The sequence below is a fragment of the Dama dama genome, chromosome 11, assembly GCF_033118175.1.
Source record: "Dama dama isolate Ldn47 chromosome 11, ASM3311817v1, whole genome shotgun sequence".
In the NCBI taxonomy this organism is placed as follows: Eukaryota; Metazoa; Chordata; class Mammalia; order Artiodactyla; family Cervidae; genus Dama; species Dama dama.
The window spans coordinates 39595269-39614767 of record NC_083691.1 but is presented as its reverse complement, the minus strand read 5'-3'; the positions used below and the strand labels follow the sequence as shown (position 1 = coordinate 39614767).

The following is a 19499-nucleotide window of genomic DNA, read 5'->3' as shown; positions in this document are numbered from 1 at the left end:
TCCTTCCTAATCTATTCCGGTATTTCCTCTTTTTCCAGAAATTAAAACCCATAATAATCTGAACCCGAGTAATGTGTTATTCTAGTTGTAAACTCAATAAAAAAGTGCCAAAGGATTCTTTCCACCTCGCATGCTCTTGCTCTGCGCCTCTGTGGCCAGACCAATACCCCTTAAATCATTTCCAATGCGGACGAATCCGAGCAGAACCTAGCAAGCTCGGACGCGGGCTGCGGAAGCGCGCCTCCGCACCCTGGTAGCCCCGCCCCTCGTCCCGACGCAGCCAATCAGCGCCCTCCTCTTACGAGCGTTCCTCAGACCAAAATGGTGGCGGCCGTTGGCTTGGCGTCCCGCTTTTAGTTCCATTGCTCTACTGCTCCCGTTGCAAAATGTGAAAGGAAACGCTGCCGGTGGAGGGGGTTCTGGGCCATGAGTCGGCGACGGAAACACGGGGACAGCCCTGGCCTGAAGCAAATGCCGCGCAAAGGGATGGCGACTGAAGAATGCCGTTCGGTGGTCGAATCGGGAAAGAGGAGGCTGAGGGCGGCCCGCGGCTCGGGGCCTCAAGGGCCAGGAGAAAGGCCTCCCCGGCCCTTGCCGCAGCAAGAGCAGCCTCCAGTAGCCGCTTCGTGCAGTAAAAGTAATCCCGAGGGTGAGACATGGGCAGTGGGGGCCTCCCTGGGCCTCAGCGCCTCAGCACCTAAGCTTCAGAGCCCCGGGGTGGGGGTGGACTCTGAAATCGTGTTTTCTTTCCCTGGGCTTCTCGCTCAAGAGTTCAAAATTAACCAGACTATACTCCCCCGCGACTTTCATCCCCGAGTATGAGCACTGCCCGGTTAGGCTTGACCACCACTTATCACCCCTGCCACAGGAATTAAGTTGTGGGGTTTACCTCAGGGAGGAACGCTGATTTCTAGGCTGCTTCTCCAAGCATCAGCAGTGGCAGAGCGAGGAGAAATAATACCTTTTGCCTTCAGGTTATGCCAAGAGGGATGATTTCACCTTAAACTGTTTGCCCTGACCAGATTTTAGTGAAGGGGACATATGAAATACAGTTATCTGTATTCTCAAGATCTTGGTGATGCTTTACCTTGTGAATAAACCGGAAGTTCCTTTGTATAAAGTTCCTCAAAGTAGGAAACTCTGGGCCCCTAAGTATATCATTCTGATCACTTTTTGGTGTTTCATTTTTTAAAAAGATTTCTGATGAATCCTGGTAGGAATTGAAATTCCTAAGAGCTGTTTTCTAGAGCATGTTCTTAAATAGAGCTTTTTACCTTGTTTGTAGTTTACTTTGACAAAACAATTGCAGAATAAACAAAAAGTGGTACTTGACAGAACTTAACTAAGAAATGGCTCACTATAGTTTTTTGAAGTAATTGGTTGGGTATGGTTGGCCAAAGGAGGCTAAACACAGACTTTTTCTGAAGTTTCTGTTGAAGCGTTTTTGATTTTTGAAATGTATTTTTCTGAAATTTCTGTTGAAACGTTGTTCATTTTTGAAATGTATTTGTAAATTACAGGTGGTTCCAAAAGACTGTGACTTCCAGTGGAGTGGCTAGCTTATACAGTATTGTCCTATCCATTTATAGAACTATTAGAACTATTAGATTGTACTTACTATTTACAATGTCAAGTTTGTAAAGTACTACTGGGATTTTTATGTGAAACAAATGTTTCAGTTGTGGATAAAGTAGTACAGTCATCACTGGGAGAAAATTTTATAATTGGAACATAAAATGTAATTTAGCTGAGGTATTTAACATTGGGGTGTTATGAAGTCAAGTAATCCTTTAGAATGCAATAATCGTTATTTTGATCTTATTTTATATAGAAAGATATGAGACACCAAAGAGAATGCTGCAAATGGATATATTGTCATCTGCCTTCAGTTCTCCTAATGATCCAGATGGACAGAATGATATCTTTTGGGATCAAAATTCTCCAATGACAAAACAGCTAGGTAATTTGTCATTAGCAGTTTTATCTGGGTGAATATTTGATTAATGATTAGGATTTAACCTTAGAATTTCAGTCAGGTGTTCACATCAGGAACTTTTATACAGCTGATGTTTTTCCAAAATCCTAAGTGATTTTGTTGCTGTGATAGGCATGTTATGTCAGAGTGCTTAGTGATTTAAGCCATGCTAATTGTTTTCTAAGAAGTGACTGATATTTTTACAAATTACATTTTTGTTTATAATTTATATGAATTTCTTTGTTTCTATAGGTAAAGGAAGAAAAAAGCAGCTTTACACCACAGATAGTGATGAGATCTCACATATTGTTAATCGTATTGCTCCACAGGTAAATATGAGTAATTTTATAGTGTATTACAGAACAGTGAAATGTATGGCAGTAAGTTTTGTTTATAGTTCATTTATGTGAAAAATATCTTGTCTTATTTAATTCTCTTCTCCAAAAACAGAGCAACACATTACTTTTACCTTTTCTACCACTGAAATGCAGTTTTGAAAAAAGGAACATAATGTAAAGTTGCAAACATATATTTTCCTAGCATATATATTATTTTTTAGAAATGATTTTTAACTAGAGCCTTGTTTTTATTTTGATTTTAATGTTATTTAATAATATGTGGTTATTATTTTTCATGTTAATAAGAGAATACAATTAGACAATAAAAATTTGAAATTCAAAATCTTTTATTATTATTAACTGTCTGTAGTAGTCTTTTCCCAGTTGAAACTCCCTTTCTTAACACTTGTTAACTTAAAATATCATCAGGAAACATTCAGTTCAGTTCAGTTCAGTCACTCAGTCGTGTCCGACTCTTTGGACCCCATGAATCGCAGCACGCCAGGCCTCTGTCCATTACCAACTCCCGGAGTTTACTCAAACTCATGTCCATCGAGTTGGTGATGCCATCCAGCCATCTCATCCTCTGTCGATCCCTTCTCCTCCTGCCCCGAGTCCCTCCCAGCATCAAGGTCTTTTCCAATCAGTCAACTCTTCGTATGAGGTGGCAAAAGTTGGAATTTCAACTTCAGCATCAGTCCTTCCAATGAACACCCAGGACTCATCTCCTTTAATGGACTGGTTGGATCTTCCTGCAGTCCAAGGGACACTCAAGAGTTTTCTCTAACACCACAGTTCAAAAGCATCAATTCTTAGGCACTCAGCTTTCTTTATAGTCCAACTCTCACATCCATACATGACCACTGGAAAAACGGTAGCCTTGACTAGACGGACCTTTGTTGACAAAGTAACGTCTCTGGTTTTTAATATGCTATCTAAGTTGGTCATAACTTTCCTTCCAAGGAGTAAGCGTCTTTTAATTTCATGGCTGCAGTCACCATCTGCAGTGATTTTGGAGCCCAGAAAAATGGTCAACCACTGTTTCCACTGTTTCCCCATCTATTTGCCATGAAGTGATGGGACCAGATGCCATGATCTTAGTTCTCTGAATACTAAGCTTTAAGCCAACTTTTTCACTCTCCTCTTTCACTTTCATCAAGAGGCTCTTTAATTCCTCTTCACTTCTTGCCATAAGGATGGTGTCATCTGCATATCTGAGGTTATTGATATTTCTCCCAGCAATCTTGATTCCAGCTTGTGCTTCTTCCAGCCCAGCGTTTCTCATGATGTATTCTGCATGTAAGTTAAATAAGCAGGGTGACAATATACAGCCTTGACGTCTTCCTTTTCCTATTTGGAACCAGTCTGTTGTTCCATGTCCAGTTCTAACTGTTGCTTCCTGACATGCATATAGGATTCTCAAGAGGCAGGTGAGGTGGTCTGGTATTCCCATCTCTTTTAGAATTTTCCATAGTTTATTGTGATCCACACAGTCAAAGGCTTTGGCATAGTCAGTAAAGCAGGAATAGATGTTTTTCTGGAACTCTCTTTTTCGATGATCCAGCAGATGTTGGCAATTTGATCTCTGGTTCCTCTGCTTTTTCTAAAACCAGCTTGAACATCTAGAAGTTCACAGTTCACGTATTGCTAAAACCTGGCTTGGTGTATTTTGAGCATTACTTTACTAGCATGTGAGATGAGTGCAATTGTGCAGTAGTTTGAGCATTCTTTGGCATTGCCTTTCTTAGGGATTGGAATGAAAAACTGACCTTTTCCAGTCCTGTGGCCACTGCTGAGTTTTCCAAATTTGTTGGCTTATTGAGTGCAGCACTTTCACAGCATCATCTTTCAGGATTTGAAATAGCTCAACGAGAATTCCATCACCTCCACTAGCTTTGTTTGTAGTGATGCTTTCTAAGGCCCACTGGACTTCAGATTCCAGGATGTCTGGATCTAGGTGAGTGAGAACACCATCGTGATTATCTGGGTAGTGAAGATCTTTTTTATACAGTTCTTCTGTGTATTCTTGCCACCTCTTCTTATTAATATCTTCTGCTTCTCTTAGGTCCATACCATTTCTGTCCTTTATCGAATCCATCTTTACATGAAATGTTCCCTTGGTATCTCATTTTCTTGAAGAGATCTCTAGTCTTTCCCATTCTGTTGTTTTCCTCCATTTCTTTGCATTGATCGCTGAGGAAGGCTTTCTTAACTGTCCTTGCTATTCTTTGGAACTCTGCATTCAAATGGGAATATCTTTCCTTTTCTCCTTTGCTTTTCACTTCTTTTCACAGCTATTTGTAAGGCCTCCTCAGACAACCATTTTGCTTTTTTGCATTTCTTTTTCTTAGGGATGGTCTTGATCTCTCTCTCCTGTACAGTGTCACAAACCTCCATCCATAGTTCATCAGGCACTCTGTCTGTCAGATCTAGTCCCTTAAATCTATTTGTCACTCCCACTGTATAATCATAAGGGATTTGATTTAGATCATACCTGAATGGTCTAGTGGTTTTCCCTACTTTCTTCAATTTTAAGTCTGAATTTGGCAATAAGGAGTTCATGATCTGAGCCGCAGTCAGCTCCCAGTCTTGTTTTTGCTGACTGTATAGAGCTTCTCCATCTTTGGCTGCAAAGAATATAATCAGTCTGATTTCGGTGTTGGCCATCTGGTGATGTCCATGTGTAGAGTCTTCTCTTGTGTTGTTGGAAGAGTGTGTTTGCTATGACCAGTGCATTCTCTTGGCAAAACTCTATTAGCCTTTGTCCTGCTTCATTCTGTACTCCCAAGGCCAAATTTGCCTGTTACTCCAGGAAAAAAACTGGATTTGGATTTAGTACTAAGTCTGCCTTCTGTAGCAACCCCTAAGCAAGTCACTTGCACAGTGGTAAAGAAACTGTTTGCCTGTGCAAGAGACGCAGGAGACATGGGTTCAGTCCCTGGGTCAGGAAGATCCCTTGGAGTGGGAAATGACAACCCCCTCCTATATTTTTGCCTTGAAAATTCCACGGACATAGGAGCCTGGTGGCTACTGTCCATGAGGTCTCAAAGAGTTGGACTTGACTGAGCATACACACATATACAAGCAAGTCATTTAAACTATCCGAACTTTAGTTCATTTAGTTGTTAAAATAGAATTATTACTTGTCTTACTCTCTTTTTTGTATTATTGTGATGATTGAATTAGATTAAAATTGTTTGTAAACTATAGACTACTACAAATACTAGGTATATTAAAATTACGTATGATAAACTATTTGCTGTAAAAGAACTGTGTTCAAAAGTTTCTTCTTTATTTCAGCTCTTGTGATGCTTGAGTAATAGGTCACTCTCTGCTCTGGATCTCTTTCTTTTTTTTTCTTATTTAGCAACATTTAAATCCAGAAAACATTCAAATTTTGTTTAGTGTCTTCACAGGAAGTGTGGTATTTTCCTTGATGTGGCCTCAGATAGTGACTGTATGTTGACCATAAACAATACATGGCACTGGCCCAAACTGGTTACAGGGATCACCATCATACAGGTGGAGGAGACAGGAAATAAAGTTTTTCTTAGTGGCTATAAAACATCCAAAATTTCAACTACCACAGTCAAAAGAGCTCTGTTACTACTAGGTCTACTTTCCATCTTTGGCATGTCATAGAAATACATTTTACATAGAGTTCATTAATTAAATAGCATTTATACCATATATTACTTGCTACATAAGTTAACAATAGATCTTCATTAAATTGTTGATTTTACATGAAATAAGCATAATAAAATGTGTTTGGGCTGGTCAGGCTAAATAGTGATAAAAAGGTAAGTAAATTATTGGACTCTTTACTTAAGTGGGCTGGAAATAATTGCTCACATAAAGAAATGGCAGCAGTATGCAAGTGATAACTTGTGTATAAGAAAAAATACAGTTAAACTAGTTGCTTTGAAATGTTACCCCTTTCAAGTGAGCACTTTTGAAGCATATAAACCTTTAGTAATATCAAGGTCTGTTTAGGAACTTTTCATGTTCCAGAATGGCATAGGTGAGTTACCCTCTTTAAATAATTATTTAAATCACCTTGATAGTTCCGGAGATATATTTTAAAATTTTTACTTTTATTTTAATTGATGGGGCTCCTGGTGGCTCAGTGGTAAAGAATCCGCCTGCCAATTCAGGAGACATGGATTCAGTCCCTGGGTTGGGAACATCCTGTGGAGTAGGAAATGGCAACCAACTCCAGTTTCCTTGCCTGGGAAATCCCATGGACAGGGGAGCCAGGTGGGCTGCAGTCCATTGAGTCACAAAGAGCTGGACACGACTTGGGGACTAAAAAACAAACAGCAATAATTCCAGAGATGACATTTGTTAAAATTTGCATTTTTATTCTAATTGATCAGTCATTTTACTTTCTTCAGGGATACTTTTCACACAGTGTTGTTTGTTTGAAGATGTTATATATTTTTCCATCATTTTTATACAACTCTGCACAGTATACTCTAGAATTAAATGAACTAATGTGCTTAGATGCATTTTACAGCACTGGATTGTACTGTGTAATTATTAATGAGGAATTTTTTAAAATGTAACATTTACAAATAATATAAAAACCATATATAGGACCCATCTATTTATATAACTGGATATGTAAAGTTATTATACTTTTATTTTTCCATTTATTTTTATTAGTTGGAGGCTAATTACTTTACAGTATTGTAGTGGGTTTTGTCATACATTGACATGAATCAGCCATGGATTTACATGTATTCCCCATCCCAATCCCCCCTCCCACCTCCCTCTCTACCCGCTCCCTCTGCGTCTTCCTAGTGCACCAGGCCCAAGCACTTGTCTCATGCATCCAACCTGGGCTGGTGATCTGTTTCACCATAGATAATATACATGTTTCGATGCTGTTCTCTCGAAACGTGTCACCCTCGCCTTCTCCCACAGAGTCCAAAAGTCTGTTCTGTACATCTATGTCTCTTTTTCTGTTTTGCACATAGGGTTATCATTACCATCTTTCTAAATTCCATATATATGTGTTAGTATGCTGTAATGTTCTTTATCTTTCTGGCTTACTTCACTCTGTATAATGGGCTCCAGTTTCATCCATTTCATTAGAACTGATTCAAATGAATTCTTTTTAATGGCTGAGTAATATTCCATGGTGTATATGTACCACAGCTTCCTTATCCATTCATCTGCTGATGGGCATCTAGGTTGCTTCCATGTCCTGGCTGTTATAAACAGTGCTGCGATGAACATTGGGGTGCACGTGTCTCTTTCAGATCTGGTTTCCTCAGTGTGTGTGCCCAGAAGTGGGATTGCTGGGTCATGTGGCAGTTCTATTTCCAGTTCTTTAAGAAATCTCCACACTGTTCTCCATAGTGGCTGTACTAGTTTGCATTCCCACCAACAGTGTAAGAGGGTTCCCTTTTCTCCACATCCTCTCCAGCATTTATTGCTTGTAGACTTTTGGATAGCAGCCATCCTGACTGGTGTGTAATGGTACCTCGTTGTGGTTTTGATTTGCATTTCTCTGATGATGAGTGATGTTGAGCATCTTTTCATGTGTTTGTTAGCCATCTGTATGTCTTTGGAGAAATGTCTGTTTAGTTCTTTGGCCCATTTTTTGATTGGGTCATTTATTTTTCTGGAATTGAGCTGCAGGAGTTGCGTGCAAAAGCTTTTAAGTTTCATTAGGTCCCATTTGTTTGTTTTTATTTCCAGTATTCTGGGAGGTGGGTCATAGAGGATCCTGCTGTGATTTATGTCGGAGAGTGTTTTGCCTATGTTTTCCTCTAGGAGTTTTATAGTTTCTGGTCTTACATTTAGATCTTTAATCCATTTTGAGTTTATTTTTGTGTATGTTGTTAGAAAGTGTTCTAGTTTCATTCTTTTACAAGTGGTTGACCAGTTTTCCCAGCACCACTTGTTAAAGAGGTTGTCTTTTTTCCATTGTATATCCTTGCCTCCTTTGTTGAAGATAAGGTGTCCATAGGTTCGTGGATTTATCTCTGGGCTTTCTATTCTGTTCCATTGATCTATATTTCTGTCTTTGTGCCAGTACCATACTGTCTTGATGACTGTGGCTTTGTAGTAGGGTCTGAAGTCAGGCAGGTTGATTCCTCCAGTCCCATTCTTCTTTCTCGAGATTACTTTGGCTATTCGAGGTTTTTTGTATTTCCATACAAATTGTGAAATTATTTGTTCTAGTTCTGTGAAAAATACCGTTGGTAGCTTAGTAGGGATTGCATTGAATCTATAGATTGCTTTGGGTAGTATAGCCTTTTTGACAATATTGATTCTTCCAATCCATGAACATGGTATGTTTCTCCATCTGTTTGTGTCCTCTTTGATTTCTTTCATCAGTGTTTTATAGTTTTCTATGTATAGATCTTTTGTTTCTTTAGGTAGATATATTCCTAAGTATTTTATTCTTTTTGTTGCAATGGTGAATGGTATTGTTTCCTTAATTTCTCTTTCTGTTTTCTCATTGTTAGTATATAGGAATGCAAGGGATTTCTGTGTGTTAATTTTATATCCTGCGACTTTACTATATTCATTGATTAGCTCTAGTAATTTTCTGGTAGAGTCTTTAGGGTTTTCTATGTAGAGGATCATGTCATCTGAAAACAGCGAGTTTCATTTCTTCTTTTCCTATCTGGATTCGTTTTACTTCTTTTTCTGCTCTGATTGCTGTGGCCAAAACTTCCAAAACTATGTTGAATAGTAGTGGTGAGAGTGGGCACCCTTGTTTTAATCTCTAAAAATGGAGTGAATTTAAAATCACTTGGTAGATGGACCCAAAAAAATCCATAATTAAATCATTAAGAATGTTATCTTCCCAAATTCAAGATTGTTGAAACAAAAGGGAAGCTATGTATTGAGTCTGAAATCAAAATTATTGCTTTTCTTGAGTATCTGCAAAGCTGAAAACTGCTAGATTCAATTGGACATCTAAGGAAGCTACTTTTTGATTGATTGATGATTTTGAAGTACCAAGTTGTAGGCAACTTATCACCTAACTTTCTAGTGTATAAACATGAATTGACATCTTTATGCTCAGCACTTTGCTAGATGCTTAGTCATCATAGGAGCTGTCCTTGCCTTCAAGTAATCTGTAATCTAGTGATTATTTGTGTGACAGTTGCTTGTTTATATTCATTCCAGGTACTATAAAAACAGAGTAGAAAATGATTAACTTTTTAATTTGTTGGTTTGGTTTGTAACTAATACATAAATTCATTCTCTAATTTTGTTCATAATCAAGTGACTAAAAGGTATAAAAGAAACATGTAGGACTAAAATGGCTTTTTTCTAGCCTTAATACTGGTTAAAACTTCTTTACCCACTTTCTCTACTTAATTTTGTTTTTCTCCCTACCTCATTCACAGCATCTTGCTGTGAATTCTAATTCTAATCTTGCCATTATCTCTAACTTGGTCCTGACTTAATGTTAAATTTTCTTAGTTCTATCTAAGTGTTGTCAATTCACGTCAACATGGATTGTCCATCTTAGATAAACATTATAATGGCAATAGGGAAAATTTGGAGGTTGAGGTAATACAGAAAGAACTCCATATTTATCTCTCTTATTCCTAATTCTAATAATTCCTGCTGCACAGTTTGTTTCTAGTACTAATGTTTATTTTTATCAATATCTTATGACAACTGAAATAAGTTGATCAGTTTTCTTGTGATAAAAATATGTACTTTTATTATTGAATATGTATTTCTGTTCTGCAATGGCTTCCACAGTGGCTCAGATGGTAAAGAATCTGCCCGCAATCAATGCAGGAGATCTGGGTTTGATCCCTGGATCAGGAAGGTCCCCTGGAGAAAGGAATGGCTATCCACTCCAGTGTTTTTGCCTGGAAAATCCATGGACAGAGGAGTGTGGCAGGCTACAGTCCATGGGGTCGCAAAGAGTCAGACATGACTGAGCAACTAACGTGCATATCTAATTAAATTCTTAAAAACTTTTTTTTTGAGTGTTTTCATTCCCTAAAGCAAGTGTAGATCACTTCTTGCAACTTGTTATTGCCATCCTCCAGCTTTTCATTGTTTTGAAGTTTGTTTAGTTGCTTTCACCTTACCAGAATTTATTCCTTTAATAAAATAATTCTACATAATTAAAGTGAGTTTTGTTTTGGTTAGTTGTTTTTGTACTTTCACATCTCTCTTTTTTTTTTTTTTGCCCTTCTGCCGAAGGATGAGAAACCAACAACAGACTCCATGCTGGGCATGTGGATTGGTGACAGTGCTATTCCTTGCACTCCTAGTGTAGCAAAAGGAAAATCAAGAGCAAAACTCAGCTGCACAAAGTAAGTTTAAACTTTTCAGTTTTTCTGACATTCAATGAAGTAAATATTTTTAGTATTTTGTTTTGTGTGTATTTGTATTTTGTGTGTATTTTAGTATTTGGCTTTGTGTATGTCAAAATGGTTATAAGTTAGTATCCTTAACTTTGACATGTAAAGTTTTGAACTTATTTATAATGTCAGGATGTGTTAAAATTTGTGAGTTTTAAAATAATGTTAAATAATAGTTGTGTATGACTTTTAGAATATCTACATAATTTTTGAAATATTTGTTTTAATAGGTTAAAATCACAAAATCAAGAGGAAGAACTTATGAAATTAGCTAAGCAATTTGATAAAAATATGGAAGAGCTGGATGTGATTCAAGAGCAAGACAAGAGAAATCATGATCTTATCCAGATGATTTCAGAAGCAGAGACTTCACATAATTACAGAGATGGTATACAGATGCAGTTACTGTGTGATATAGTTCCTGAAATAGATAAGGCTATAATAAAGAAGCCAGTGAAAGAGAACACCAAGATATCTGTGGTAAATGATCAAACCAGCAGTCAGAAGCCATTTGACCAAAATGCTGAAGCAGCCTTTATTGCCATGTTTGATGGTTCTACTCAGAAATGTAGTGGACAGTTAAGCCAACATTTGTCAGATGCTTTCTTGAAAACCAGTAATACTACCTTTGGAAAGAAAAACACTTTGAAAGAGGAGAAAATCATTACTAATGAAACTGTGGTCACTGAAAATCTGCCAAGTAAAACCCTAGGATCACTTTCTCATCAAGTCGATAATCCTGGAATGACAAAATCATATGTGACTTTCTGTACTAAGGAACCAGGAACTTTTAATAAGCACATTGATACTTTTACTACCAGTGATTTTGAAGATGATTGGGAAAAGTTACTAAGTAATGAACCTTTTGTTATGCAGAATATTGAAATGTCTGAGCTGTTCCCTGCTCCTGAAACAGTCCAAATTGCTGATCAAAAGGAAATTTGTTCCTTTAACAGTAAAGAGGGTAAAAGTAAGTCAGGAGTGAATACAAGTCTAGATGCCAAGTTAAGAGATTCAAAAATTTTACAAGGTCTTCCTTCAAATACATGGAACAGTGAATTAACAGATGCTGAAAAATACAGATTTTCACCAAAGCCAAATGATAAACCAAATAAATTATCAGCCACTGGAAATAAAATGAAATTGGAGAAATCTTTGAATATAGTTGATCAAGACAAAATTCAAGACTGTGCAGTTGCATCTAATCTGACAAAAGTAAATGAAAATACTCATACTAAATTTAATTCTAAAGTGAATGCTTCTGAAAAGAAATCTGCTTTGAAACCAGGATGTTCTAATAAGTCCATTTTTAATCAGTCTTTGAAAGTGCCTGCTAATGTCCAGCCTTTCAGCTCAGCAACTTTGGGCAATACAACCAGTGTTTGGAGCCCAAATCAGACTAATGGATCAAAGTTAGGTTCTTTCTTTGATGATTGGAATGATCCATCATTTACCAGTGAAATTGTTAAAGCGTGTTATCAGTTAGAGAGTAGCTGGGAAGCAGATGATGTAGATGATGATATATTATACCAGGCATGTGATGATATTGAAAGACTAACTCAGGAGCAAGATATTAGAGTCGACAGCAAGACATCAGAAAGTGTACTTGGGATCAATAATAGTTCTAAACATGGAGCCAAAAACGTGTTTACTACACCTAAACAAGGAAGTCAATTGATGCAGTCAGAGCTCCTGAATCTGAACAGCATTTCAGCACAGACATCTTCATTGACAAATAGCTTACAATTAAATAAATCACTGAAGATGGAGAGAGGGGAAATGTATGGAAATTCTCCAGGTTTTTTAGGTGCCACGACAAATTTGAGTATATACTCTAAGAACTCAGACTGTCAGATCAGTAATCTGCATGTCTCTTGGAACAACACTGATGTACCAAAACAAGTGAATAGTTCTAAATCGGTTCTTACAGAAAGTTCAGGTTTGAATGTGAGTTCACATCATATGAGTACAGAAATTGCTGCTTCTAAGAAGAGATTGAGTACCCTACATCTGTCCAGTAGCACCATAACAGGTGAAGCTCAGAGAAACTTTAACAGAGCAGCTAGATTGTCTAAGTACGTGTTTGAAAGGATGAAAAATTGTCCGATGCTTTCCCCGTATAATAACAGTTCTGTAACAAGAAGTACTTCTGATACCAGCATCACACAGGGTTTGGAGAAAAATAAAGCTGTCAACCCATTACCTGGGAAGGCTGTTCAACAGCAGTCTTCAGTGAAATTTTCTGAACCTTTGAGACAACCTTCAAAAGGTATGTATGAAATAGTGTTCTTTGAAAAATAGCCAGACTAGTTCTTTGTTGTATTGAGTTTGCATGACATATGTTAAAGACTATTCTGTGATGATTAACTAGAAGTCTTAAAGTGATTCTTACAAATAATGATGCTGGAATATACAAACACTGGGTGGTTTGTGATTTTAAAAGACTGCATTGAATTCTTTGCCAACGTGTAATACAGTGACTATTATAGTTGCCAATCAATAAGTATGTATTGAGTCTTTTCTGAATTATTTCCTGGAAAATTTTACTTATGCATATATGTATTACTGTATGAGATTCCTTGTGTTCACTGAAATACCTCACTGTTTTAAAATTTGAGTAATTGTCTATTTTTAGCAGAACAATATGTGAAGATTTAGAGCATTCTAATTAAATGCCTTTGCTGGAATACTATCTGATATAAAGCTGTTAGTTATGATGGTTAGAGTTGTTATTTACTTATTTAGTACATCTTGTCATCTTTGATTCTTTCCAGTTTTCCTTTCCCCCAATTCTCCTTTCTATCTCTCAAGTTCCATTGTTTTTACTTCAAAAGATGTATCTCAAAACTGTCCATTTTTCTCACTCTTTGCTGTACCACCCTTATGCAAGCCAACATTTCCTGACTGGACTGCTGCAGTTCTACCTGTTCCCTCCCATTTCAGTCTCCAAACAGCAGAATCATCTTTTAAAACAAGGTAAAAAAAAATAAAAAGCAAGTAGGCATATTTGGCATTCCTCTGCTTGAAGACAACCTTCAGGCACTGCTCACCATACTTCAAATAAAATCTTAATTTACACCCTGATCTGCAAGCCTGGACTGTCTCTTTAACCTGCCTGTTCTCTTTTTTTCTTGCCTTACCTACTAGACTTCAGCTACACCAGCTGTATTTGAGTTCCTCAAACAGAAGAGATTCTTCTCTAGTTCAGGAACTTTGCTATTCCCAGCTAACCCTGCTGCCTTCAACAGTCTATAAGTGCTTTCCTGTTGTTTTCAGTCATCTCTCTTTTATTTCCTTAATTTCTTTTGTCACAGTTTGCAATCAGATATTGATTACCATCTGTCTCATCAGTGAACCTAGGCCTACCGTAGCAGCTGCAATGTAGAAGATGTTTAGTAAATATTTGAGTGAACATTATACAATATAATCTGAAAAGTCTGTCATTCACTGACACTGTAATAATTTTTAAAAGGGAATATTTTTGGCATAATTGTCTGTGTTTCTTAATGCCCAGTACTTTTCAGCAGAAACCTTGTACCCCCACATGCATATACCGGATCTACTAGCTGGTTTCCATTTATCTCTTAAACACAGTGTATTTCTAACTACTCAGAATGATTTTGGTTCACTTTCTCAGTTTTGCCAGTAGCCCGTGCTAACTTGTTTTACACCATTTACTATGCTGGCTTGTAATTATTGATTTTTTTAATCAGTCTCCCTCACTTGAGGCTAACATTAGGAATTTTACCTATTTTGTAGATCAATGTTAATATGGTAATGGAGTTTTTAGTTTCTTTTAATATTAGATTGTTTTCTGTTTAGTTCTAAATGATGCTTTTGTTGGCATTATCACTACAACTTTCCTGTTAAGTGATTCCTCACTTTTAAAAAATTTGCAGCAGTAATAGGTAATTGTTTAAAAATAAAGAGTATAGGTTAATTTGACATAAAAAGGTAAGTCCTCTATTTCTCCTTTTCTCCAAAGATTTTTCAGGGAAAGCCCCTGTTAATAGCATTTTCTGCAAGTATATAAAGGTAGGGGTGAAGGGTGGTGTGTGTCTATCTCTACATTTCTTTAAATAGATATAAATATAGCAAAGACTATTTGGCAGCTTGATTTTGCTTTCATTTAATGTAACTGTTTTTTTCCTGATAGTCCATAGAGATTGGCTTTAGTCCTTTGAATCTCTGCATAGTATGTAGTTGTGTGAATGATACCATAATTTATCTGTTTCTCTATTGATGGAGGTTTAGTTTGATTGCAGTTTTTTGCATTACAAGCAGTCCAGTCTGCCAGTGAATATTCTGCATAAATTTGCACATGCTCATGAGATTGTATCTGTTTGAAAATTGATACAAGATTCAGAATATTTTAAATGTTGATGGAGATTTTTAAATCTTACCCCTAATTACATCAGTTTATACTTTTATCAATACTGACAATGAATATGCTACATTATCACCCAAACTAGATATTTTGAAACTTTAAAATTGTTGTCAGTTTATAGTAGTTTCAAATATTTAAGTTTATATTTAAGTAAGTACAGTTAATTGAGTCATTCTTCCAGTGTGAATTTACTTAATTATAGTTGTAATTCCATTAAAGACTAGTCTGTCTAGAATATGTGAGTTTCTCCAAAACTCTTGTCTACTATCTTATCAGCATTTTTTTTTAATGGGTAGAGTCTTTCAGTTTACTTTATAGTTTTTCTGTTAAGTTTATTGATAGTACCTAATATTCTAATTAACATTAACCTTGTTGACCTTTTCTGTTGTTTTCATTTCCTTTTACTTTGGTGTATGAAGCTGCTCTGCAGCAAATACCTTTGGGGCAGTGGGGGAGCTTCTGACTACCTCATTGTTTTAAGCTAGATTTGGCTAATTGTGGCCTATCCAAATCCAGCCTGTATAGCCTGTTTTTTGTACAGCCAGCATATTAAGGTGATTTTCACTTTTTATATGGTTGAAAAAAATCAAAAGAACAATAATACTTAATACCTTTTGAAAACTATGTGGAATTCATGTTTCATTGTCCATAAACAAAGTTTTATTTGAACACAGCCACATCATTTATTTACATGTATTGTCTATGGCTGTTTTCATGCTGCAGTGACAAAGCTGAATAGTTGCCACAGGAGATCCTATGCCTCTTAAAGGTTAACATATTTTTTGGGTCTTTTACTGAAAAAAAGTACTTCTCTGGTGGCTCAGTGATAAAGAATCTGCCTGCCAATGCAGGAGACATAGGTTGGATCCTTGGGTTGGGAAGATCCCCTGAAGAAGGAACTGGCAACACACTCCAGTATTCTTGCCTGGGAAATCCCGTGAATAGAGGATCCTGGAAGATTATAGTCCACAGTGTTGCAAGAGTCAGACTCGGCTTAGTGACTAGACAGCAACTGGGGGGAAAAAAGTGTTTGACCCCTGCTTCAGGATTAAGATTTGAAAGAGCCATTTTTGTTTTGTTCCTTGACAATAGTTGGAGCCCCTTACTATGTATTTTTGTTGAAGAAATGAATGACTCTTCCAAAATCAAATTTTCCCTATGTGACTTTATTGTATCTTTTGAAATTAATTGGTAGAATACCACATAACCAACTGAGGTGCCAGTTTTAGGGAGCTATGTTCTATTCTGCCATGGATTGTTAACCTATTTTCCTTCTAAATTTATAGTCAACTGAATGTAAATTGTGTGTGTGTTCTGAATTTCTTGTGTTTCTCAGCTTTCAGACTAATAAATTAGTCAAACTAATTTAAAAGTATGTTGTATCATTCTATAAGAAAAAATAGCTGCATTCTGTAAGATAATTGATTCAGAGAGCAAAAGGCAACAGAAGCACCTGGGAAGTTTGAGATATGTATCTTTTACTCTGAGCACCCTCTAGCATTTCTGATTGTACTAGGGATGGAAGGAGAGAGTGATGATATACTTTGGGTAAATATCTACCTTGATTAACAAGAGAAATGTCTTATAGCAGCTATATTCTGAATCTCTGTAGATGTCATTGTAGATATTATTTCTCTTGTTAACAGTACTACTGATTCTTATTTACTTCTTTAGAGGGTAAATTTTACAACATACACAATTTTACCAATACACAGTCACTTAAATATGTATTTGGATGATGGTCTTGATTTTAGAACATTAAATGAAAAAATGTTGGCTAAAATTTTGAAGTCTGATTCTTAGTAGCATTACATAGATAATCTAATATTTTAGCTCAGAGTGACTTAACTGTGGAATTCATTTTATTAGAACTCAGAATTTTGATAGAGGCAGAATTGGTTGTGTTAAATTTAAGACACATTGTTCATTTCATAATATGTTTATCTGAAGTATACACTAAAGTATGTTACATAAAAATATATCAGAATGCTTCACATTTTGTAAAAAGATTTCATATTGAAAATTTTATTTAGACAGTCCTGCTCCTTGAAATAATTTTCCAATGTTTATAGAAAATATATCTTCCATCTTGTGCAATATTTGACAGTGAATTTTATGTTTATTGACATGATAGGTTTCACTCTATTACTCCAAAGTATTTTTCCTAAATAGCTGAAATAAAAATCTTGGAGATCTATAGAGGAAAAAAATGTAGGAGTAGGAATATTAACATCAGTTATCTTACAGTAAAAATATACTATTTGAAGTATTATTAATATCTAATTCATTTTATTTTGACTACTTTTCTATTATCTATATAACATTTAAAATTCCAATTTGTTTTTAAAATATATTCATTTATTGGTTATATGAGTTAGGTGTCATTCATAAGAATTATTTGCTGGGTAGTCAAAATGTAGAGTTTTTAATCAATTTTATCACCCTGTGAGAAGAGTACATCAAACAGATTGATCAGTTCTTGATTTCATTTTGACCTGGAGCCTTGTACTGCATCTGCATTTGTCGTCTTATACTTAATAGCTTAGGATGGGCCCCCCTGATGGCTATGTGGTAAAGAATCCTGCCAATGCTAGAGACACAAGAGATGCAGGCTCAGTCCCTGGGTCAGGAAGATCCCCTGGAGAAGTAAATAGCAACCCACTCCAGTATTCTTGCCTGGGAAACCCCATAGACAGAGCCTGACAGGCTACAGTCCATGGGGTCACAAGAGTCCCACAGGACTTAGCAACTAAACGGCAGCAACGTGGTTGAGTAACAAAACCAAAGACAGATTCTTGACCATCTGAGTCACCAGGGAGGCCAGTAACAAGACCAGTTTGGCAGATCTGGGTAATAAGACAGTAGAAATTAAAACTCATTCAGAATGATTTTATAGTCTTTAAAACTAATGTCTGTATTTGGTTTCATTTGTAGAAGAAGAAGAGAAAAATAGAAAGTGTTCTCCGGAAGAAATTCAGAGAAAAAGACAAGCAGCGCTGGTTCGAAGAATGGCCAAAGTGCAGGCATCATCTGTAAAGAAAGACAGCTCCCACTTAACTTGATTTCTTTAATGAAATGTTACTTGGGAGATAACAAAGACAGTTGATAACTATCTATGATAGGAAATGTTTTTCTTGATTTCTCCATGAGAAATTTAATGCTGAGTTATAAAGCATGGACTTCTACTGTATTTAATAAATCAGTGTTTACGTGGTCGATGAAACCTTTCCTTGGAGATGTATATTGAAGTTAATTGCTTATAAGTTTTGGAAGTTCAGGAAAGTTAGCAGTTATGTAGTAGAATTATGCAGAGGAAAGTAGTTTTATTTTTAAATACTGTGATTACAGAGAGTCATCCCAAAACTCCTTAATTTTTTATTGTTAATAAGTGTTTTCCTAATACAAAACTTAAGCCTACTAAGTTAATAGAGTTTTTTGTTGTTGTTTTCAGTAACTATTCCTTAAAGTTTTTATACATTTCTGAATTTTAATTAGTACTTTCATATTCTTAGGAACATGGATGGTAGGAAATAAAGGACTTCACTTTATTTGTAAGAAATTACTCTTTTCAATTCCTAGTCTGTAATAGATGTGAATTTAAAATTTTCTAAAATGTAATGCATTTTGGAAACTTCGCACCATTTTTAGGGAAGATCCTGATTTAAGAACTTTAGAAAAAAGAATGTGGATTGGCTATATAAGTAGTGTAGCATCATTAACATTTAGAACTGTCAGAAACTTTAGAGATCACCTGGTCTACTTTCATTGTATAAGTGAGAGATGAATACTCTTATTCTGAAAGTCACAGGCAAGTTCATGCTTGGATTAAAAAGGTTTCATTCTAAAAAAAATTAAAAAAATAAAAAGGTTTCATTCTAATGAATACTTAGTCAAATGGTATCATTTGCTTCAAAGTATTAATTAGTACATAAAATACCTTGTTTGTGGGAGCATTAGTTGTAGTATAAAACTAAAAGTAAAATATATTAAGAGACCGATAATGCTGATTGTTTCTTATATTAAAGGATCGGGATATAAAAATCTCTTCAATTTTCCTATAACTACGTCATTTTCCCTTGATTAATTCACTGACTTTGCTTATTCTCCTCTATTACCTGTTTTTGTCTGAGATTTTCTAAGCCAGAAGTAAAAACAGTCTAAGATGAGGGCATAAGGATGGTAAGAATGCTTTGTTTATCCCAAATGGCTTTAGGAGACGTGACGAAAGTTACAGATGTGACATACCTGTGAGGGTGTTCACCATTATTTTGACCTGTACAGAGATACTTCATTTTTTAAGTTGTATTTTCATATATAACACATTCTATGTAATGTGTATTTTTTGTCTAAGACTCTTATTAGAAAGAACATAAATACAGGTAATTATTCTATGTAAGAGAATGAAGAGCTGAGAATCTTACCTTTTTCTAAAATAACTTCACTGTGTT

General features: G+C 36.1%; 1 protein-coding gene across 1 annotated transcript; it reads left to right on the top strand.

Moving 5' to 3' along the window:
- Positions 1–309: 309 nt before the first annotated feature.
- On the top strand, positions 310–18934 carry ETAA1 (ETAA1 activator of ATR kinase). The gene is made up of 6 exons (XM_061155175.1): positions 310–649; positions 1832–1960; positions 2228–2304; positions 10504–10616; positions 10895–12933; positions 17986–18934. The coding sequence occupies exons 1-6, from the start codon at positions 427–429 to the stop codon at positions 18111–18113; spliced, it is 2709 nt and encodes a 902-aa protein (XP_061011158.1). The 5' UTR covers positions 310–426; the 3' UTR covers positions 18114–18934.
- Positions 18935–19499: the final 565 nt, after the last annotated feature.